The sequence below is a fragment of the Polypterus senegalus genome, chromosome 1, assembly GCF_016835505.1.
Source record: "Polypterus senegalus isolate Bchr_013 chromosome 1, ASM1683550v1, whole genome shotgun sequence".
NCBI lineage: Eukaryota > Metazoa > Chordata > Cladistia > Polypteriformes > Polypteridae > Polypterus > Polypterus senegalus.
The window spans coordinates 194,105,232-194,129,621 of NC_053154.1; the positions used below are offsets into that span (position 1 = coordinate 194,105,232).

The 24,390-nt window shown below is 34.7% G+C and overlaps 1 protein-coding gene across 4 annotated transcripts in view; it reads left to right on the forward strand.

The window, feature by feature from the left end:
• The first annotated feature begins 1,865 nt into the window (after positions 1-1,865).
• opa1 (OPA1 mitochondrial dynamin like GTPase) overlaps positions 1,866-24,390 on the forward strand; it is a 240,686-nt gene continuing 218,161 nt past the window's right edge. The window contains exons 1-7 of one of the 4 annotated variants that reach the window (XM_039766026.1): positions 1,866-2,063; positions 5,002-5,326; positions 9,670-9,766; positions 10,146-10,253; positions 13,107-13,160; positions 22,418-22,491; positions 23,220-23,330. In XM_039766026.1, coding sequence (XP_039621960.1) covers positions 2,038-2,063; positions 5,002-5,326; positions 9,670-9,766; positions 10,146-10,253; positions 13,107-13,160; positions 22,418-22,491; positions 23,220-23,330 — 795 coding nt within the window. In that variant the 5' untranslated portion in view covers positions 1,866-2,037. The remainder of the gene's footprint in view (positions 2,064-5,001; positions 5,327-9,669; positions 9,767-10,145; positions 10,254-13,106; positions 13,161-22,417; positions 22,492-23,219; positions 23,331-24,390) is intronic. The other 3 variants (XM_039766043.1, XM_039766034.1, XM_039766052.1) reach the window with 3 other exon arrangements.

Consider the following 24,390-nt stretch of genomic DNA (forward strand, 5'->3'; position numbering starts at 1 on the left):
ATAAGCACACTGACAGAATTACTCAATTAGCATTTTGCATTAATATTAGAGTAACACTATGGGTATTTCTAATAGAAGGCAGTTGTTGCTTATTCTTGATTATTTAAGTTTCATTGATCGCAAGGATTATTTTCAAAATGTATTTATTTTACATGTTTCCTTCACCTTCATTCTTTCCTATATGTTAAATGAGACGCAGCACCTGGCATTGCACTGGTAAATAATTACCAAAAAAAAAAAAAACAAAAGTACCCCCAGGATTCAAATTTTGGGTCAGGACATACTTAGTCTACTGTCTTCACCTGATCAAGAAAGAGAGGTGTGCACATTTTGACAAAGATTGGTCTAAATATATGGATAGAACACAAGGGTTGGCTGGTATCCTGGCTGGGATGCCTTGGTTACTGAAGGGTGGAAGCAGACTGCCATCTGGGGCCATGTGCTCCCCTAGTCCGACAGGTGGCATCAGCTCTGTGGTGGGTCACCCATATACACACCCACAGCACTTCATGGGAATTAGAGTTCCAATGGACAGCCCTGATGGGTCTTGTGGGAGCTGCCAGAGGGGAAGATTTAGATATGGGTGACAAAAAATTCGGAGTGGTAATTACAGGCCAGGTCAAGTCAATCCATTTGGGATGCCATTTATGTAATGGGTGCACGCTCTGGGTACCGACTCTAGATGGGCTTTGACTGACACTACATAAATGTTAAACAAACATTTCAAAATGTAAATTATTGCCAAATAGCTATAGGTGATAAGATAGTAGACATGTGACTTGAGATAACCTAAACTGAGGTTATGTTCATATGTTGGCTATGGCGATATACTGTACATAACATCATCATAACGTTTAATGATAGCTCACCTGACACGTCTGCTGTTATAACATTGTAGCACATTAGTGTGTACCCTCAGCAGACCTTCCTTTGTTTTGTACACTCACCTGTTTCAAACATGCCAAGCGTAGTAGCACATACTTTTCAAATTTTCTTCCAGTTCTTCGATAACAGGCGTTTAACTGACAGAGCTGGGTTTGATATATAAACCAAGTAGATATGGAAAATGCAGTAGTGGGCAAACATAATGGTTGTCGACCCTCCCTAATATTTTCCCGGTAAAAATGTTTCTGTCCAATGAAAGAATTCAACGACACGCCCACATGTTTATTGACATGTTTACTGAAAATTGAAATAAAGAAAACATCCCTTGATTCGGAACAAAGCAAAGGAAACTTGGAGTATGAAAAAGCGATTTCATATCATACACTGTTTTTTTTTTTTTTACCCCAGAACATGGTAGTGGTCTTTGATGAACATGGGGAGAGGTACCAACAGGACAGGACATTAGCAGACATCTGTTAGTCATTTCACCGCAAAACATCTTAGGATTGTAAGAGGAAAAAAAACTATGGAGAGACTACTTTTTGCAGGCAATAACTATATTTAAAACAATCATATGTGTAATTTATTTTTTTCAAGTCTAAATAATTACTTCTAAATATATATTAACTTTTTCTTTTCATTTTAAACCTTACATCCCTCAAAAACTGAATGTGATAGAGCAATTCTGTGAACAAATTTGATTTCAGTGCCGTCGATTCTTGAACGAACATTTAACACTTGACGGAAAATATTTTTTTGTATTCAGCAAAGTTTATTTGTGCATTTTAAAAATGAGACATTTGAATGAGGGTGGGAATTTATATGAGTTTGAGCAGCGTTTTCGCATTCGGTTAGTGCCGGAGTGCATGCCCTTGCCTTGGGTAAACGCATTTCATTTCTTAACTTGATTGGGTTTTTTTGTCCGTGTGTTTATGTAAAACACTATAGTGTTTCCAATCCGGACTCATTTATTGGAAGGACCTTTTTCCCGGAAGTGCTGCTGTCATTGGGAGCTTCTTTCATTTTCTCCGTGCCCTTGCAGTTGCGATTAGACCAAGAATAGAACGACCACTTAACAATGAAGTGAAGGGGTTTCCATAGGAGTATCTCTTACTTATGGTTTTGGCCTGACGCGAGTGCTAGGGCTTCGGAATGTTGCGGACGCGAGGAATCGTGTGGTAAGTTTGCTGGTTTGATGGCAAGTGGCTGGCAGAGAGACATTATCAGTGTTGAGTAAAATATGGATTTTTTTTTGTGTTCTCAAGTTCAAGTAATGCGGGAGTAATATGAGTCAAAAATGTAAGGGTGTTACAATACCGAAGGGAGAAAGCGGCATTGTAGCTGAATTTTAAAATTCAAACGATAGTTAAAATACATAAGGCAGGTTCATGGCTGATTTCGTGGCAGGTACCGGTAATTGATTTGGGCTTATGGAAGGTTGCAAACAAACACTGCTCGCAAGGGATTTGGTGTCTTGGGTATCCTCTGCAGGTCTTGCCAATTTTTCATGGCTGGGTTGGTTGAAGTGTAACTCACCAGGTTTTCAGAGGGCAACAAAATCGAGTGCTGATACAGTATGGGCATTTTAGATTACATTAGATAAACTTTTTTAATCACATGGGGAAATTCATACAGTTGCATATATTATTCGTCAGGCTCGGTGAGACTAGTCACTCATTTAGCATACTGTATACTATTAATTCAGTCACTTTTCTTTAGCAATATTTCCTTTGGATAAAACAACATTCTGAAATCTGCTGAATTTAATTGGGGGTCATGGCTGGCTGTATCCTATCCAGGTAGCATCAGGTGCATGGCGGGAATCAAATTTGTATGGGCTGCCAGTCCATCACTGGGCCCATTTGTACTCACGCCCCAGATTCACATTTAAAGGAGCTGTTCTAGCATTACCAATGAATGTACAGTGCTTGGCTTTGGAGATGTGCAGAACAACACTACTCAGATATTAGAAAAATATTCAACCTCCAAACAGGTGATGGTGTGCTTTACTGGTTCTTTAGCCCCATCACCAAAGTATTGTCTCCGCTCAATTAAACTCAAATTGTTCCTTCTTTTTGTAGCATTATTTGTGTCTTTATGACAGAGTTAATTATCAGGTTCATAATTACAATTACTGTGTTGTGATTTCTGTCAACGTGCCTGGAAATATTTGTGCATTTACATGTGATATCTATTATAGTGGCAAGAAAAAATATATGAACCCTTTTGAATGACCTAGTTTTCTGCATTAACTGGTCATAAATTGTTGGGTGATCTTCACCTAAGTCACTAGTATTTACAAACATAATATCTAAGTAAATAACACACAATTATAATCTTTCATGTTTTTATTGAATACACCCATCAAACACTCACATTGTGCTGTGAAAAAAGTAAGTGAACCTTTGGGTTTAATAATTGGTCAAACCTCATTTTGCAGCAATATCCTCTAAAGAGCACTTCCAGTAGCTCCATATCAGACCTGCACAATGTTCAAGAGGAATTTTGGACCAATCTTGTTATACATAACTGCCTCATCTCAGCGATATTGTTAGGATGTCTGGTGTAAGCGGCTCTTTTTGAACCTTGTTTTAATCATTCCACAAAACATTTTTCCAATAGTTTTGTGGAGTATCAAGGCAGTCTTTGGCAAAATTCAGACATACAACCATGTTCTGTGCAATTTTTTTGGGAGGGCAGTGGCTTCCTCTTCCATGCCTGTTAAATATTTAGCATATAGTAGACACCTAAACAGAGTTGTTGACCTTTTCCAGTGGTTCTTTCAAGCTTTATCTGTTACTTTATGTGCCCTTTAAGGGAACAGGACACTCGATTCTAGGTGTCGTAGCCACAGTACTAATTGTCTCAATTTATATACAAATATATATATTTACAATCTTCCGTAACTATGGACTGATGAATATGTAAACTCATTGAAATTACAGATGTTTCTTGGGAATAGCAAACTCAAAATATTTGAGTGTTTCTTGTTTGTGGTCAGAATAGCTCTAAACTCCTCCTCTAATCTTGTTTCATTGGTTGGGCTCCAGGTTTACCAACTCCTGACTCCAATTAAAGTCCTCAGCCTTGGGGCTCATATACATTTTCTAAACTGCATGTTTGAATGATGCATTCAGTATGTATAAAAGCAATACAATTGTTTGTGCTATATTAGTTAAAACTGATTCTATTCTGCCATTATTGTAACTTAGATATTGATTAGAAAATATTATAGAAAAATGTATACATAAATGTGGTCATTTCCACATACTTTTTCTTGCCAATGTAGTTTAATGCACGGATATGTAATAAAACTGGGACCTTGGTTTATCCTTTTACATTTTCCATTTAAATATTTGTCCTGTCTCTTATAAAAATATATTCATTTATTATCAGTTTTTATCATTTATTGAACTTTAGTTTTGATTTTAAGCAGTCTTTGTCAGTTACTGAACAGAAAATGTCAGTGAATAAAATTAAGTAAGCACACATGGTAAGTAAGATAAATTATGTAGTTAGTTTGGAAGAAAATCCACAATTCTCACAAGCAAAATTCATGCTCTGAGAAACAAAAATCTGTTAAAATGCCCCACCACCTTTTAATTACTAGTGGTACTAATAATATCTATTCCTTGATTTCCAAATGTTATGTAATGCAACATCAGCTTGGAAAAAAGCATTTGTTGGAATTGTAAAAATGAATCAAGAGCTAGTACACTTGAGCATACTCTACTGTTTAAATGTATTGTTTTTTATAGTTTTTTTTTATATTAATGATCCTCATTGGTTAACTTGCATAATTGAAAAATAAATATATTATTAGCACCTATGATTTATGACCAGTGAGCAGCCAAATGTGCAAGGTCTAGGCAGACTTTTATATTACTAAGTTAACCTCATGAACACAGCAAAGCAGAGCATTGTCTTAATAAATAGTAGTCACAAAATTATGTTTAATTGTGGAATTCAGCATAAGCATTCTTTCTTTTTTAATCTTCAGTGAAAGCATTCACAATTAGTTATTGCTGAAGTACTGGTTTACATATACATTTAATTTGAATATAATTATCTGCTCCTCTGTTTTACATTTTAATTAAATATTTTTTCATTTTCTAGCGTGGCTTGTACGAGTTTGGCAAAAAGCAACAGAGGTGTTAAAATCAGGATCCCATTGCAGAAGCTGAACCATCTGTCACGTGTGATCCACCACAGGAGTTCCCCAAATGTAAACCAACACAAAGCCGCACAGGTTCTCTATACATCAATCAGGCAGTTTACCTCTTTCTCCAGGCATCCATTTCGACCCGTCCGCCCCCTATTGAGTGTCCACAGTCACCAGCCCTTCAGGACATTTTGGGTGGCCAGACTAGCATCTCGATTGCTTCGACTTCGTTATATTTTGTTGGGCTCAGCTGTTGGTGGAGGTTACACAGCTAAAAAGGTATAGTTGACAATTTATTTATTTTTTTAAAAAGTATGATAGAATTGTTTTGAATACATTGGAAACAGGATTGTATTTAATGCTTGAAATTAACATGTCTTGAATTGTATTTAAAATCAAGATATTCTATTAATGAAATTATGTACCTTAGAACATTCTTGTTTATCATGATGCATGTTGCATATTGGTTTGACATGGAAGTAATAATTTGTCTGTACTCTGTATATGTGGCATTAATACTGCTTGATATCTTTTGTAATATTCAAAGCTGATATTTGTTTTCAATATAAAGTATTTATTGAACACTATCTAATCATATCCTTAAAGAAAATGTAACTGCATATTAATAGTTCACTGTAGCCTGTAAAATAAAAAAAAAAAGAATTTAAGTTGGCCTCCATATTAAACAATGAAGCAACGCAATATGGCCTTTTCTTTCCTTTGATATTATTTAGGCAGATAAATGAAAAATAACCAAAGCATAAAAATGTTTTCATATTAATACTGTACTGACTATTGAAGGGCAATATAATATTATTTTAAACTACAGTTGGGTAGATAGCTCCTGATGAAAAGAAAACAATGCTTACTGTTAGAGGAGGCCTTTGTGCTGTTAAGAAGGAATAAAACTGGGCAAGGGACAGCCATATTAAAAATGTTAAGTTAAGAAAGATGTGGTGGTTTATGTTGCAAATTTCACACTATGTCAAAAGTGAGCATAGTGATAATACACAAAGTAGTCATCATGCATCATCAAGTCTTTCCCAAACAGAAATGTTGTTGTTTCTGTCTAAGCTCTTCTGAAGAAGTATAAACAAATGGGCAAGACTGAGGACCAAAAACACAGTGGTTGGCCATGGAAATTTTTAATTTTATGCAATGTTTTATTCATTTGATCAGGTCTATAAAACATTCTGGTTCCAATGTTAATCTTTTTTCTATCATTGATTTGTTGTACAGTGGTTATGCACAGTTAAAAGCTTTTAGCTATACCATTTTTTATGCTACTTACTGTATCAGTTAATTTTTTTTTTCATTTCTAGCATCGTAGGAGTTACAGCTTGTCTTGCTTTCATGTGGCAGAAGGTGGGACAGAACAAAGAATCACAATCAATGACACAATTAGAAATATGTACAGTATCTCACAAAAGTGAGTACACCCCTCACATTTTTGTAAATATTTTATTATTTCTTTTCATGGGACAACACTGAAGATATGACACTTTGATACAATGTAAAGTAGTCAGTGTGCAGCTTGTATAACAGTGTAAATTTGCTGTCCCCTGAAAATAACTCGACACACAGCCATTAATGTCTAAACCGCTGGCAACAAAAGTGAGTACAACTGACAAGTGAAAAATGTCCAAATTGTGCCCAAAGTGTCAGTATTTTGTGTGGCCACCATTATTTTCCAGCACTGCCTTAACTCTCTTGGGCATGGAGTTCACTAGAGCTTCACAGATTGCCACAGGAATCCTCTTCCACTCTTCTATTACGACATCACGGAGCTGGTGGATGTTAGAGACCTTGCGCTCCTCCACCTTCTGTTTGAGGATGCCCCACGGATGCTCAATAGGGTTTAGGTCTGGAGACATGCTTGGCCAGTCCAGCACCTTTACCCTCAGTTTCTTTAGCAAGGCAGTGGCTGTCTTGGAGGTGTGTTTGGGGTCGTTATCATGTTGGAATACTGCCCTGCGGCCCAGTTTCCGAAGGGAGGGGGATCATGCTCTGCTTCAGTATGTCACAGTACATGTTGGCACTCATGGTTCTCTCAATGAACCGTAGCTCCCCAGTGCCGGCAGCACTCATGCAGCCCCAAACCATGACACTCCCACCATGCTTGATTGTAGGCAAGACACACTTGTCTTTGTACTCATCACCTGGTTGCTGCCACAGACGCTTGACAGCATCTGAACTAAATAAGTTTATCTTGATCTCATCAGACCACAGGACATGGTTCCAGTAATCCATGTCCTTAGTCTGCTTGTCTTCAGCAAACTGTTTGTGGGCTTTCTTGTGCATCATCTTTAGAAGTGGCTTCCTCCTGGTACGTCAACCTTGAAGACCAATTTGATGCAGTGTGCGGCGTATGGCCTGAGCACTGAAAGGCTGACCCCCCACCCCTTCAACCTCTGCAGCAATGCTGGCAGCACTCATACATCTATTTTCAAAAGACAACCTCTTGATATGATGCTGAGCACGTGCACTCATCTTCTTTGGTCGACCGTGGTGAGGCCTGTTCTGAGTGGAACCTGTCCTGTTAAACCGCTGTATGGTCTTGGCCACCATGCTGCAGCTCAGGTTCAGGGTGCTGGCAATCTTCTTATAGCCTAGGCCATCTTTATGTAGAGCAACAATTATTTTTTTTCAGATCCTCAGAGAGTTCTTTGCCATGAGGTGCCATGCTGAACTTACAGTGACCAGTATGAGAGAGTGTGAGAGCGATAACACCAAATTTAACACACCTGCTACCCATTCACACCTGTGTCCTTGTAACACTACTGTGTCACATGACACTGGGGAGGGAAAATAGCTAATTGTGCACAATTTGGACATTTTTCACCTAGGGGTGTGCTCACTTTTGTTGCCAGCAGTTTAGACATTAATGGCTGTGTATTGAGTTATTTTGGAGGGACAGCAAATTTACACTGTTATACAAGCTGTACACTGACTACTTTACATTGTCTCAAAGTGTCATATCTTCAGTGTTGTCCCATGAAAAGATATAATAAAATATTTACAAAAATGTGAGGGTGTACTCAATTTTGTTAGATACTGTATTTGATGTGCAAGTATGTCTTTAAAATGTAGCAGGCTATCCAATTTGCCATAATGAACTATTAAAAGCACAGGGAAAATACCTACACAGAGGGCACCTCATCAGAAAATCAAATGTTATTTTTGTTTCACTTCTGTGCCACACCTGTATCATTCTGCAAAATATGACAAACTTTAAAGCATACCTTGTGTCTATCGTCAGGGTTTGTCTGACACCTTTCTTTGGTATCCTCTTGTGTCTCAGAACTTCCTCCTTCAATCACATTCCTGTAAAGCCTGTTATTCTGAGGTGTGTTGTTCACCTCCTGTCTGCTTTTTGATTACCACCAAAGGTAGATGGGGCCCCTATTGCCTGCTGTGAAAACAGTATTCATTTTTTTGTTTATTTGATATGTTTGAAGGCTACTCTCAGCACTCCTTCCCTGTCCTTCCTCTTTATCGTATGTGTCAACCTCTTTTACCCAGTGCGTTGTGTCTCAATCACATTTCATTGACCAATCAGATTATCTGAAGGGACCAGAAACACACACACACACACACACACACACACTACTGTTGTATTTTATAGTATTACAGATTGACTAGCAAGGTTGCTCAACTAAAATGTGAATAACGTTTTAGTTTGCCAAGAGAAAAGCTATAAATAAAAATAGTTTCAAATTTTGTAGTTAAATTGTTCATTCTTAGTTGGTCTAATTTAGCACTCTACAAAATTTGTAATCTGTATTGTGGCGATAGAATTTAAAATTGTACTTTATGCTTTCAATTTCACTATTATTATTATTATTATTATTATTTATGAAAACCAAGTTTCATCATTCACTAATTCTGAATTGATTGTTTATATTTTCAGTCCTCTTTTAATTAAAACATTGGCTAATTAAGTGATCCATGAAAATGATTGCATGCTTCTCATTAAAGTAAGGGCATATAATTGTCAAGCCTTTAGAAGAAAGGTTCCTATGCAGTCTGCATAGCTGCATTGATGTACTTCTCATTTTGTTTAATAAAAGATGTCAGAATAAAATTCTTACTTAGAGTTGTCCAATGTGTATCTCTGAACTAAGTTCAGAGTCAAGCTAGCGGCTTGAAATGAGGTTTTATTCAGTTTGATTTTCAATGGCTAGTACACTTGCCTTTAAACAAGAAATCTTGGTTAATTTCCTCCCTGTAATATTTAGGTTTTTCTTTAAGCAAGCATTTCCCTCAGCATTTCTGCTATGGTCATATTGTCAAAGAAGTTATTTATTGCAATTTGGTGTTGTTTCCAACCAGAAATAAAAACCAAGATTGTAATATAGAAAGTAGCTTTCCAGTGCTAACAATATTTATTTGGTAAATGCAATCATTTTGAGGTTAGTAAAGTTTGTTAATATATAATTTAACAGTTTTTACCCTTCCACTTTCTCACCTGTGTCACTCAGGTAGTAAGGCATAAATGAAGATTTCTCTTAGGGTGCAAATTCTTTATTCACTGAGATTAAATTCAAGAAAGTACGTCATTTAAGAAAATGCTAATTTAAGCACAATGAATCAGATATATTTTGGTTCTTTTCTTTATTCAGACATACGATGAGTGGAAAGATATGTTGCCTGATCTTAGTGAATACAAATGGATAGTTCCTGATTTCATCTGGGAGTTAGATGAGCACATTAATTTAGGTAAGTTTCAGGTTTTATTTTGTAATGTAAAGTATATGTAATGTTTTTCATTGTTTTTTTAAATATTTTGCCCTTTAGAACACTCTTGGCAATGAACCGACACTTAAACACTAATGTTGAGTTCCTAAATACAGTGTCTTTTTAGTATTTTATAACTTGAATGCACTCCTTAAGATTTGGAAACATTTTTTTTACTAACAAACATTTTATATTTATAACCAGTGTTTTATATTTTTGCATTATCTGAATAATATTAAGACTTATTTAATTCTGTCAAACCTTAAGCAGTAAAATAGGTTTGTTTGCCCCTTAAGTTATTTTCATCTGCTAATTTCTGGCTTGAATTTGATCTTTTAATTGTTATATTTTTTATTCAAAGAGAAAATAGCCAGTGCTTTACCTGATGCTGAAACACTTGCGAAACTGTTGCCAGACTTTGAAAAGATAGGAGAGAATTTCAGTTTTCTAAAAGGCTTGATTTCTAATGGTGAGTAAATTACTGTTTTTGAAAAAGTGATGCCCATTGCATTTTTTTATAAAAGGAAATATATTCAAAGTTAGTTCTAAAATTAATGTTTGAAAATTGCACACTTTTAAGGAAAATGATTTTTAATGTGTCTCCGATATTCATTTGGGATTTAAGATTTGTTTAGAATTATCTGTGGATGAACAGGTCTTTCCTAAACAATGAAAAATGGCATCATTGTTTATGATGTCTGTGGTCAGATTGACATGAAATAAAAGCAATAAAATGCCATTTTGTTGGTATTCCATTGGACTTGAATTATACGTAGTAGGTTGTGAAGAAGAGTTTGTAAATCTTTTGAATGGTATGCCAAAAGAAAGTAAGAGTAATTGTAATAATAACAGGCCATTTTGCAATTCCTGTTAACCGAAGTTCAGCAAAATATCAGTCAAACGTAATTTCTCTTTTATTTGGAAAGGAGAAATACAGTTCTTTATGTGGTATGACTGTCAACACAAAGGACAATTTAGAAAATGTTAATTTTTTGTAATGATTTATTTTCATCCTATAAAGTCTTCCTTTATTTAATAAGAAAGGAGAGAAAAAAATTCAATTAATTGCATAATTGCTTTGAGTCATGATGATGATAAATTAACCAAAAGCTCAAAGGACTTTGCACAGTCTATGTAGAAAGGGGTACTCAAAAATTCTCTGTTAATGGCATGGGAGTGGTGAAGTTATCAACTATGGCACTAGGTTTCATGTACCTACAGACTTGGTTACTACACACTGTATTAAATATACCGTCATGTCTTCAGATGCACATGTTTGAAACCTATGAATTTAAGGTGTGTATTTTTTTTAATTGACACCCATGTTGTCAGACTTGCAAAACATAAGCATTTGAAGGTTTGTTAAATTGTAGTACCAGTACTTAAAAAAAAAAATAAATAAAAATAAATAAATAAAATTTAAAACCGTTTTCGGGTAGTTTACAAGTGTCTGTGTCCTGAGCCTGTTCAATCAACATTGGCAGCCAGGCATGAAACAGCCCAGGATAAGATTGCAGTCCATCTTTAGGCAACCTCTTACACACATCAATGCTCATTGAGGGGTAATTTATAGTTGCTAGTCACCATAAAATAGTGTCTTTGGAATGTGGGAGGATATTGTACAGTGATGAGGAGCGTATGCAAATGTTTCTTACTATTCCTGTTTAGAGGTAAGTGGGCGTAAGTAAAAATGTTATCTGGAAAGGGAAAGGAAGGATTTGAAAATATTTTTGAGATTTGTTTATATTCTCTCTCTCTCTCTCTCCTACAAAGCAATCTGATTAACTTATATTCTTATGTTTTCTGTTATTTCACCTTTGCAACCTATGCCAGTCAGTGTGCTAATGTTCCACTATCATAGTGAAATTACTGATCATTTGCAAGTACAGAAGTTTTCCATTTTCCCAGATAATTAATGTGTTGGTGTCAAAGTAAAATCTGAGGACTGGTTAATGCCATAGCTCAGAATAGCCCCCTGCAATTTTTTTTAACAAATCTGTTCTTGATTTTACACTTATTAGGTAGAATACCCAGTGGGGACTAATTGGTCTCTTGTCCTTGGAACCCCTACAAATTTTGTTATTCTCCAGCCCATCTGGAGTGTTTTTTTTTTTTCTTTTCTTTCTTCTGTCCTCCTGGCCATTTGACCTTACTTTATTTTTTTGTTACTTAATATTGCCTAATTTTATTTTTGTTTCATATAGACTTTTCTTTTTTTCATTTTGTAAAGTCCTTTGAGCTACGCCGCTTGTAATGTTGTTATTATCCAAAACTTTTTATATCTTGCTTATTGAAATTATTTTTGTTTATAATATAATTCTTGTGGTTTTTTTTGGTTTACAATACATGTTTTCATTCCTGTCTACACCTTAATGTTAATTAAAATGTAATATGGAAGTGGATTTCAAGTTCAGTTGTATTGTTACTTGTACAAAGTACAGTGGAATTCTTATTTAATATGTATACCCACTGACACATTAAACAGTATCATTGCACAAAGTATTTCAGTTTGATATGAGATCATTATCATAATTTCCATGCCTTGTGTTAATAACCCAAATTGTTTACACACATGTAGCTTGTGCATAAAGGTGTTTTTATAAAGCGTATCCTACAAAGCTTCTTATTCAAGATCCTTTTTACATACCTTATCAACACTCTTACTCCCGTTCAATGTTGCAATAGTCATTGCAAATCAAAATTCACTAAGTGCCCTTCCCAATGCTTATTTCAGTATTTTGCAATTAAGTGATGCATTCAGTTTTGTGCAGTTGAAATATGGAGTATAATAGTATTAATGTGTGGCTTCAGATGTGGACATGTTAGCTAGAATTGCTGAACCTGTTGAATTCTACTTTACTGATTATGTTTCTGATACCAATTATAATTTATAAGATTATGCTTTGACTCTTGTTGTTGATTATTCAAAAAGAAAAATAACATGATTTCTTTATAAGTAAGCATTAAAATTATTTTTTTTTTGCACATATGGTAGCATTAAATACACAATAGCATAGTAGACATAGTAGACTCTTAGCTCCTTTAAGGTCGCATCTCGAACATTTTAGGAGAAGAAATATTAAAAACTGCAGAAACAATTTTATAGATAAAGAATAATTATATAGACCATGGTGTTATAAGTTATCCAATTGAAAAAAGAGTCACTAAAACCTTTAATAACACACAGTCTGGTTTGTCTTGTTTCGAGGAGGAGCTTGCAGAATGTCATCACGCTTATAACATTCATTTCCATTGTTTTGTCACAGTCTCTTCTGTTTATATGTTTTCATTTTGTTCTCTGCTTTCTTGCTGATTTTCACAGGTGTGATTTTATTTAGTGAAGTCAAAGAAGCTTCTGGTCTGCATCTGTTGTTAGGTGTGTAAAAAAACATTTTCTGTTCACATATTCCCCTGTATGCTGCAAAGGTCACACTAACAAATAGACACTTGCAGTTTGTATTTGTTTGTGTCTTCAGATATAAATCATTCTTTGGTTGCATCCCATTGATATGAACTGGTTACTTTTCCTTGTTTCCAGGCCAAAGTATATGTTATGGTGTAATTTTTCTAAAGCACTTTAAAAAAAGAAGTACTGTGTTTCTGCATTTCATTAGATAGTTTTAATGTGTTTTTAGAGTAACCCAGTGAATATCTGTATACAGTTTGAAAGAATTTAATTTAGTGTTTTATTTTCATGCTATAGCAACTGTGTTTTACTTTGACCTATGTAATTCAAAATGTATTATTAAAATAAATGACCCCTCACATTTATAACTACTGTTTGATAATCTGGAACCTTTGTCGTCTTTGTAGTGATGGAATCTGTAACGGACTACTTTTTTTTCCTGTTATATCAGTCATAGCAGCGTTATGACTTGCATTTTACTAAGTGCTTCTATGATTTTCTATAAATGGATGTGAAGACTGATATTCAAGAATTTTATTTCATTCACCAATCTTTAGCAATATACAGTATAAATAAAAATAAGCAGTATGTGATCAACAACAATTTCTTATGTACTCCTATTAAATAAAAAAACTTGATGAACATAAATAAAATAAATGTTAATGAAATGAAACTGAAATAACTATATATATTTACATTACCATTTTTGGTAGATAATAATTGTGTATAAGACATGAATGCTGGTTTGATCAGCTTATTTTCAATTAAACTTAGAACCAATTAGTTAGTGATGCAAATAACTTAAAATATACCTGTGAAAAATGTTTTTAGGTAAAAAGGTTCACTTTCATAGTATCAATATTTCACAATTGTAGGTGTAATTTCCTCACTAAACAGTAATACTAGTGACTGTTTTAAACAACTTCCTCTCACTTGCCAGACTCTCTGATTGAGTACTTTTTGACCTAGGACTACATAGCAATCTCTTTAACTGATGGTTTTTAAAATCCATTATACATTGCATTGCAGTTTCCCATTCTTAAACGTCCATTTTTGTACAACACGATTTTGCCATTCTTAGTGTCTGCGAGACCCAGTCCGTGATGGCTGTCAGATCTGTGGATTTACCACTGACAGTTAGACAGTTATATGGGTTGGTGGGCCCTTAGAGAATCACTGTCACTATCAGTCATATAGGGGATCCTCCTTTTGTGAATTGTCACTTATAAGCATAACAGAGCAATATCGATTACTTCAACTGCCCGTGAGGACCCATTTCAAGACACTTCGCAAGCCTTTCTCAATTTATACAATAGTGAGGCATGACCCAAAAAGTGTCAACCTGTGAATCAGTTTTGGTTGTGACCCATAGTTTAAGAAACCATACTATAAAAAGTAATCTTTGGATGCTGTTTTAGCATGTAATAAGCTTTTCACTCTTAAAATCTGTTTTTAAAAGCATAGCGCAACCTTATTTGTAGTGTATTGTAGTAGTCAGTCAGTCAGTCATTGCTTAACCGGCTTTGTCCTGAACAGGGTCGCAGGGGTCTGCTGAAGCCTATCCCAGCTGGCATAGGGTGGAAGGCCGTGCACACACACACACCCCAAGCACAAATCAGGGTCAATTTAGAATTGCCAGTTCACAACTAACCTGCATGTCTTTGGACTGTGGGAGTAAACTGGAGCACCCAGAGAAAACCCACACAGACATTGGGAGAAGATGCAAATTCCTTGGAGGGAGGACATGGGACGCAAACCCTGGTTTCCTTACTGTGAGGCAGCAGCACTACCACTGTGCCAACATTCCACCTTAATGTAATAGTCATTATATTTAAAATTTTAAAAAACTTGATATATGGTTTTCTAGGTCAGCTTTATTTAGTTTATATGTATTGCTATGTTTAGGTTTTCAGTTGAGTATAGCAACAACAGTGTAGCTTTATGTGCGAAACAAGATATCAAAGGAATAGTTACAAGAAAAAAAGTTCAATTAGTCAAGAAGAATAATAAGTAATTAAATAATAAATCAATATTAATGTACATTACAAATATATAATTAGTAGAAAGGTAATGTCCTTCATAATATTATATTCTTAGTCTCTAAAGTGTAGTACAATAATAAGGTCAGATGGCTGGGAGGACAAAAAAAAAAAAACAATCTGCAGAAAAAAAATAGAAAATCTGCAGTGGTTCCAGAGACCAAAAGACCATTCAGCCACCACTGGGCATTTTACCTAACAAATGTTATTAAGTCATTTCTGATTTTTCCAGGCTTTATCGCAGAGGATTCAATGCAGTAGGTCTTATTGACAGCTGTGGTACCAGCCTTCATTTGAACACGATGGGTTGCGGCACAGTGCCTCGATCAGTTAGTGCAAAATGCCTCCACAAAAAGACCAGGGGCCTCATGTATAATAGTGTGCGTAGAATTCACACTAAAACAGAGTGTACAAAAAAACACAGAAATGTGCATACACTCAAAAATATCTATGCGTAAATCTGTGTGTACGCAAACTTCCACATTCTTTCGCTACATAAAACCCCGTCAGTGTCAAATGTAACACATGTGCATGCGCCTGCCACCCCACCCTGACTCCTCCCAGAATTACGCCTTTTTGAAAATGCAAATCAATATAAATAGCATTTTAAGTTCAGCATTTTGTCAAGAGACAGTGGCAAAATCACAGGGGGGAAAAAAGAAGATTTTCAGCGAATACCGAGTGGAGGCAAGGAAAAACGTACTATTTGTTGGTTTAAGCAGTGGTATAAGCAACAAAAGGAAGTTGACTGAGTGACATAGAGAGGAGAAGAAACGAAACTTCAAGTTCAGAAAGTCGCACAGTGCCCGAAATAAAAAGAAATGATCAGATATCAAAGTCGCTGTGAAAAGGCAAGTTGTAGCCCACCGTCTGAGTGTCGTATGGAAGCGTATTAGGGTATAGAGAAAAGAAAACAAATAGGGACACAGTGGGAGTGAAAAAGGTCGAAATGTCAACTTTAATTTCAAAATTTCCACTTTAATCATGTAGTTTATATTGTCATTAAAGTAGAACGTCATAAGCTTCATCTTAAAATCATTTAATTTACAAGTTTCTAAAATCCTGTCATAATTAAAGTAACACGTTAAATGCTTCATATTCTATGTGTTCTTCTATGTACTCTTTGTATGTGAGTCAATAAGTGCTTCTTAAACTGGCTTTCTCTTACATCAACAGGACAGAAAATTCATTACATTCATAATATTGCAGCTCTCTGAACAATTTAAATACTAAGATGTATACTTAAATTTTCATGATGATAGGAATTTAAAGCATGTATTAAACATGGGGGAATGGTGGCTCAGTGGCAGCGATGAGCTGGTGCCCCATTCAGAGATTGTTCCTTACTCCTGCAAGATGCTTGCTGCACCATGCACGACCCTTGATGAAATCATTTATTGCGCAAGTACTATTTCAAATGTACTAACCCCCAATTCCCGTCCTTCCTTTTCTTTCTCCAAGTAACCAATCGCCACATGATAAGCTCTGTAATAAATGTCAAGCCATCTGTAAGCTTTGAATGACGAATCTTTAAAACCTTTAAGGAAAATTGAAATATCTTCGTAGTACATCTATCCGTCCAGGGTTGCGACAGTCCCAGCAAGCATATAGTGCGCCACTGTGCCCACACGTTTAATTATTAACATACATTATACATTATTTAAAATTAAGTTAAAAGTTTATCTGTATAATGTAATATACCTACTTTACTGCATTTCACCTTATAAATGATATAAACAGCTCTAAGAAGATAGCCCTTAGAAATCTAAATCGACTTAAAAGCCAGTAGTCATCATACTGTAAATACACACTTTCTTCTATTGAATTTAATTCCTTTATTGTTTTTGCATAGCATGAGATTCAATATGCAAATCCTCCATAAACTTATTTTCCTATAAAATGCTAAAATAACAGTAATAATAATAATTATACGATAAAAAAAAAAAAACAATGAAACATATACAATATGAAAGCATAAGTACAATATACATGTACATATAGTGCAGATATTGCTAATGGTTCATAAAGTGGCTCAGGTTGTGCTAGTGCAACTTTACAGTGAGTTAATTGTACTTATAAGTACAAACAGTTCTACCAGAAGCACTTGATGGAGTTATTGACTGTGTTTAGAGCTCTTGGGATGAGTGTGTGCTAGATGCTGCATCTCAATAGTCCTCTTTCCGAACAGCTGCTGTAAAACTGTGATTCCACACTCGGATACAGTGGGTTAAAATACTTTGAGTGGTGCACTGAGAGTAACAACGCTAAAGCAGCTATGGTATATGGAATAGTTTGGCCATTCTGTGGACCTTTCTATTGTTACAGGTTGATTACAGTTGGATGCCTTAAACTAATAAATAATATACGGTTAATTTCAGTATATTTGATAAAGCCACATCAGGGATGTGAATCTAAAAAATAAAGGGAATCCACACAGGAACCGTACCACTGCTTTGATGCTGGGTGTCACCTGTTTGCAAAACCGTGCTGAAAACTTGCATATGCAATGGATCGAGCTGGCGTGAAAATATGCATGACTTAATGCCAAGTTTAGTTGTTATACATAATGATGTGTGCGTGGAAACGGCCGTTGCACTGTTTACACATTAGGCCTCAGGAGAGTAAGCAGAAAACCAAGAGAGATTGCAAATACCTGAAGAAAAGTGTACTTCCAATATCTATTGTACATTTTGGATAAAATGTTCTTTCATAATTTAATCTACTATAAATTCAGATTAATTTATACATTCAAAGGCACACAGCACTGAGAAGTTTACTTTTATTAACAGAATTTTCTTTTCTGAAATGAGGCCTTTTAACAGGTTGCTTTAAAGCATGAAATAGCCACTTGCACAGTAACAATTAGATATGCACGATATTAGAACTATTTACATAATGAAACAAAGACAACAAACATATAAAAATACAGGAGCTTCCTTGTTTCCTGTCTATTTATCATCAGTGTAATAGGCTGTTTTTTTAAGCTTCCTCCATCTGTATCATAATTTTATTCTATTTCTTTTTGGCTATGAGGTTATTTTCACACAATCAAATTTATATAATCCATTTTCTGGCCTCTACTGTATGTTATAACTGCATTAAAGCAGTAAACGTGTAATTGTGTATATTTCAAGCTTTTACCAGATTTACATTTAATATTAAGTGCTACTTATTAATGGTATGGGTGGACCTGAATATAAATTTGAAGTAATGGTCTTCTAAATCATTCTAAGGATCTAGTTATTGGCTTTATTTTGATTTGAGAGTAGTATATACAGTAAAACTAGTCTTGCAAAATTACAATGTTTTGCTCCTCAGGAAAGACATTTTTGCATGCCAACAAACTGTTTATTTGTAATGTCTAATTGCAATCTCATGCCTGTGTTCGATGACAGATATTTTTTTATTTAATATACAACCAGAAAGTCCTTGTAGAAAGACTGTTTTCGCACGTAAGTTTGTGGTTTGAGTTACAAAAAAAGTTACACTCCTAACCTTTTAATATATTTGATAACACATTTTGAAAAAAATGAAAAGATGATTTTTTTTATAGCAAGATTGTAGTGTTGTTAAATATTTTCTAAAAAACTAGTATAACATGATTTGATTAGAAAGTATTGTATTTTATGCACAGTTCACAATAATGTTTAAGATTTAGGATCAAGTTCTGGATCTGTGTGCTGGAAATGCTGCTACCACCAGTTTTATAGCTAGTTGGAAGTGCATTATCTATTCCAGTGAAGTGATATTTTACTGATTCCTATGCAACTTTAATGTAAAAATGCCTTTTTTCTCTTGCCACTTTAATTGGTTTAATCAACAATGAACAAATGTATATAAAATAATAATACAAGAACATAAATTTTACTAGCAGGATTAACTTCAACCAGAGTCTCTTAGTCTGCAGTGGTCAGTATTCAGGATACTTTCTTTGTTCTTTGGGTACCTCTACCTTCATTACTGGAACACAAAGATTAGGTTATGATCTATGCTGTTTATTAACACTAGAATCACTGAAGCCTACGAAAAAAGTCATAATCCTGGGTCACCTTAAATTCTTTCGCACCTCTTCATCAGCATCTTTGTTTTGCAATGTGTCAAGCAGCATGAAGCCTGCTGTCCCATCCTCCACTGACACAGCTGAAATGTGAGACGCAAAATTCTCTGAGCTAAAGTCTATTTATCTGTGTGTGAGGTGCCTTAAATTGTATAGGGTAAGTAATATATTGTTACTTGGAATACATACATTTCATGTGTGTTCTGTGTCTACAACAATCTATATTATTTAACCTTATTTAACTCCAGGCACCTTGCATCCAGATAAACAGATTTGAGCTGGGAGATCTTCAGCTGAGTTTTTGGGGAATGGGATAGTAGACTGCTTGCTGCTTGTACTGATTTACAAATTTGTAAAACAAAGACGATGATGAAGAGGTGCTAAGGAATTTAAGGTGGCCCAGCATTAGTTTTTTCGTAGGCTCCAGGAATTCCAGTGTTAAAGGAATCTATAGTTTCAAATGTTGTTTCAGAAGACATTTTCAAAATGGTGAACAGGTATTCATTTAAAATAACTTTTTAAATAGCGAAGTCCTCACTAGTTCAGTACTCCATATTTTAAAGCCACTTTTGCTTAGAATGCTTACTATCTTGTTAAAATATACAATCTATTGAGAAATGGCTGCAATTTAGAATATTTTTTTTAAAGTTTTTTAAAATATTTATCAAGCACACTTTGTTCTTGGAGCAGACTTTTTCAAGGTCCTGTTTTATATATCTGGATTTTTTATGACCTGAATTGGAATAGTTAACGAAACAAAATGCTTGGCTATGTGCAATTACATGTTTAGTATACATATCACCTGCTGGAGTTTTCTTTTTTCGATGAATAACTTACAGGATTGACAAAGCCTGAGTAGCAGTAATCTTTTTGCTAAGCAAGTTATTTATGCTTAAGTAATTCCTAATTGGATTACCTGGCTTACCAAAAGACTTCCAGATGTCTGCTTTTCAGTAAACATAATGACATTTTTTTAATGTTGTTTAGCAAAGATTTACATTGCTTAAGATTTCATTTGTGGCCAATTCCACAATTTTTTTACATTATCTGTAAAGATCTGATTGAGTAATACCTGTTTATATAATTAGTGTTTGTGTGAAATGAAGGAAGAAAGCAGACCAAAGATGCTGGTCACCATACAGAAATTGTCAACAATTACACTGCAATTTCAGGTATTTATTTTTTAAAGCTGTAAAGTGTTTTCTTAATAATCAGATTAAAAGAACACTCAACTTAAAAATGATGCATCATGTACTTTGTAGTAGTGACTGAGGGAAATTTTTTAAAATGTTTTTTTTTTTATATAGAAAGAGCAGAAAAAGGTTATATAATATAATATTAAAAAAAACGAATAAGCTGTACAACTACAGATAAGGTGAAAAACATACATAGAAAAATGAAAAAAAAATCTTGCATTTCAGGAGTCATATAAACTAAATATCTGTTATCCAGTTGTATGTTTGTAACATGCAAAGTGCATTCCTTTTTGCTAATGTGTTGTTAAATAGTTACTTCCAGAGTACTCAGGGCACACATCCTAAACAGTAAACTATCAGTTGCACAAACTCAGTCGAGATATGGAAGAGAAATACTTTTTTTCCAAATGTTATAGAATAGTGTTGATCAGCAAAATTTGTTTAAGTGTTTATTGCAGCGAATATGCTGTGTTCACTGATTATTTTCCTGGAAATGTGCTATGTGATCGGCATAGACATTTTTTTTTTCCTTCTCTCAGTGGCCCATGATGTTTTACGAGGCCAGTGGGACATCGGAGAGTTGTAGCAGCGATTGTGAGATGGGACATCTACCCCAATCCAGTCAGGCTTAAACCCACGAGTATATAATTCTGATCCTAGTAATGGGATAAAAATTTGTGGAAAACTTGAGAAAACATTAAAGCAGAAAACGCATAAGGAAATGTGTTTGTGAATTTGTGTCTTAACCATGGTGTAATTTTGTCTGGACTTCTGTATGAATTGTATATAATAGTAAGCCTATTCCAGAAGCAGTATTACTCAGTGTGTTGCACAGTTGAAGTGAAGAATCCAAGTGTATATTGTGTCCTTGGTGGTGGTAGTAGCAGTGATCAAGACAAAGTGACCGGCAAAAAAAAAAAAAAAAGATCAAACTGTAATTTTCTGTTTGAGATGGGCAGTATCAGGCGTTGAATCTCTGCAGACCAATTCATGCTTCCTGTATGCCAAAAATTTTACTGTTCTGAAATTTATGATTAATTAATTTTATCTTGGGGAGGCATAGTGGCACAGTGGTTAGCACTGCTAGTTCATACTTGCAGTTACATTTTTGGCCACAGTCACTTCAGCATAGTTAGCATACATTTCCCTACCCATCAAGGGCACTTAAAACACCATTTACCATTATAATCCACTTAAAACTTGTTAAATATTTCCTTCCCCAGTGACTGAAATGCATTTTCCTCAATTCAGTGAAGTTCACGAACATTTGCATAATTTCATGAACAACCATGCTAAACAAATGTGTATAGTTTAAATGTTTTTTTTCTATTTGTTTATGGCAGCAATTGGTTCCTTGTCCTTTTGCAGGTTTCATCAGGACAGTTTAGCATAGGATGTTCATCTGACATTATAGTTCCTATAAGAATATAATATAGCCTGTTGAAACAACACAGAAGGGATTAATTCATGGAGCCTAACTTGAACTTGATGCAGTCATCCATGTTGCTCATGTACATTTTGTATGTCGTGTATTATATTAGACTTATTTTATCCATCTTTCATCTGTTTGTGTAGTGATCAGCTTTGCTGACTCAAAGGTCCAGGAGATTTATCTTGAACTGCATCAGATAACCAAGTTGTTTGTGTCTTTCCCTTCACATGTGTGTTTTGCTCCAGATACTTCTGTTTTTCTCCCACATTATAAACATTTGCAGGTTGATTAGAGTTTCTAAATTAGACCTGTATGTGTGTAGGTGTGTATTTGAGTGTTCTTAGATAGATTTAAATCCTATTTAAGTGTGATACTGCCAGAATAATCACTAGGTCCCTATGATTTCTGAATTGTTTTGGAGAAGTGATTTAATTTTTTTTCTGACCTTTAGAAATGTTTTCTGAATTTTTCTTAAGTGATAACAGATTTATTTCCTTATACAGAATCTTCACAAGAATCCGTGTTTAAGTCTACGGACAAGCATGGCTTTGAAGGCAGTGACAAGCAGTTTAAAAAGGCAAGTATTCCCTGCTGTGAGTACAGTGTGAATCAAAATTTCAGGGTAGTAAAAAAATGGAGATGTTGCTGTTTAAATAGGGCAGTGAAGTGTTAAAAACTTGCAAGTGCCATCCCTGGCCCAACAAGCCCATGTCCACAAATGAAAAGAGATTTCATTTTCCATCAGGTTTAGTGTGCATTGTTAATACAAACATACAGTATCAAAAATAAACAAACTGACATTTTATTTAAATAATTTAAGTAATGAAATATTACTTTTATTGCAATGTGTGGTCACCCAAAAGTAATTTATCCAATTATGTTTGAGGATTTTTTTTTGGTAAAGTTGTGTTTTGCGTAAGAATCATAAATCACTTAAATCATGTATTGAAGATGGTGAGAATTGTGTGACCTGCTAGGTTTTGTTAGGGCAGTTTTGGTCTCCGTCTAGTAACACCACTTTAGGGAACCAAGGATACTTCAGGTGTGATCAATAACTCCAAAAGTAAGACATTTTCAGGATAGCATACCCAATACATTAAAGAAAAAAAGTAGTGCTGTATTTCTCAAACCATTTTCCCAGATGTTTCTCAAAAAGTCACCTGTCCTTTGTGATTTTTTTGTGCACTTGTATTTCCCTCCTCATTTTTTTTATTTAGTCTTTTTTTTATCCTCATCATTGTTTTTTTTTTTCCTTTCTTTCATCCCTGTCCCCATCCTACCCTTTCCTTTGCAAACTCATGGCAGGGCCTACTTGGAGAACTGCTTCTAATACAGCAACAAATCCAGGCGCATGAAGAAGAAGCTCGCAGGGCCACGGGGCAGTATAATTCCAGCACTTCCCAGCCAAAACACAAGGTGATGGGTTTTAAGAAGCAAATGCAAGCCCAACATTTGAGTCATTGCCTAAATAGGAGTTTTTTAGGGTGCTACAGAAGAATATAGTTTAGAAAAGTATGGCAGCTGCACTGACACTAGCATTTCAGATTTTGTGGTGTTCATAGTTAAATAAAGGAATAGCTTGTATGGATTTATTTAAAACAGTTGTGTTTATTCAATTTTTTATATTTCAAATTTTTCGTATAGTATTTAAAGGCTGATCAAATTGTATGCTATATTCTCGATAAATTAGATGATGTAAGATTGATCGATTATCACTGTTGCGCAAAAAAAAAATCTAGCAAAGTCAAAATTACAATTGTACATAAAAGATGCTGTTAGTAACTGCCCATTTGGATACTTTAATACAAAAATAATTTTTATTTTAAATAATGAACTGTAATATTGACATGAATTGTTCAAATTGTTTGTAGTTAGCTAACATGGTAAAAGACTAAAATAATCATTGCACTGTAAGTCTATATTCTAACAGCAAACACATATTAATTTACAACACTATCAATAAAATTAAAAGGTAATCTTAATGATATGAATAGGTATCTAATCATTATTAAAAGGCTAAAAATTTAGAAATGTTCTATGATACAAGACAGTCAAGTGAAGACAAGGATTGAACATGACATTTTGATTGCATTTGTTTTGAAATGCATAATGCATTTTGATGTACAGTATATAAGTTATACCTTTACCTTCAATTACTTTTATTTATAATGTTGTATATTATTTGATTTTCTACATAAGTGGTTGCCAAAGTGACAGTGGGATGAAAAGGTAGTTAAAGTGTGCTGTATTTAGAAATACTGAAGGGCAGTCTTCAGTGGATATCACTAATTTACTGGTGAATTCATAAGCAGGCATTATGATGTTGTGGGTAAGGTACTAAATTTTAAACCACAGGGTGGCTAGTTCAGTTCTCAGCTGTGACTCATTTTGTGACCCTGAGCAAATTAGTTCAAAATGGCTGTGCTCCAATTGTTTAAAAAAGAAACACAAATATAAATTAATAGTAATAATTAGT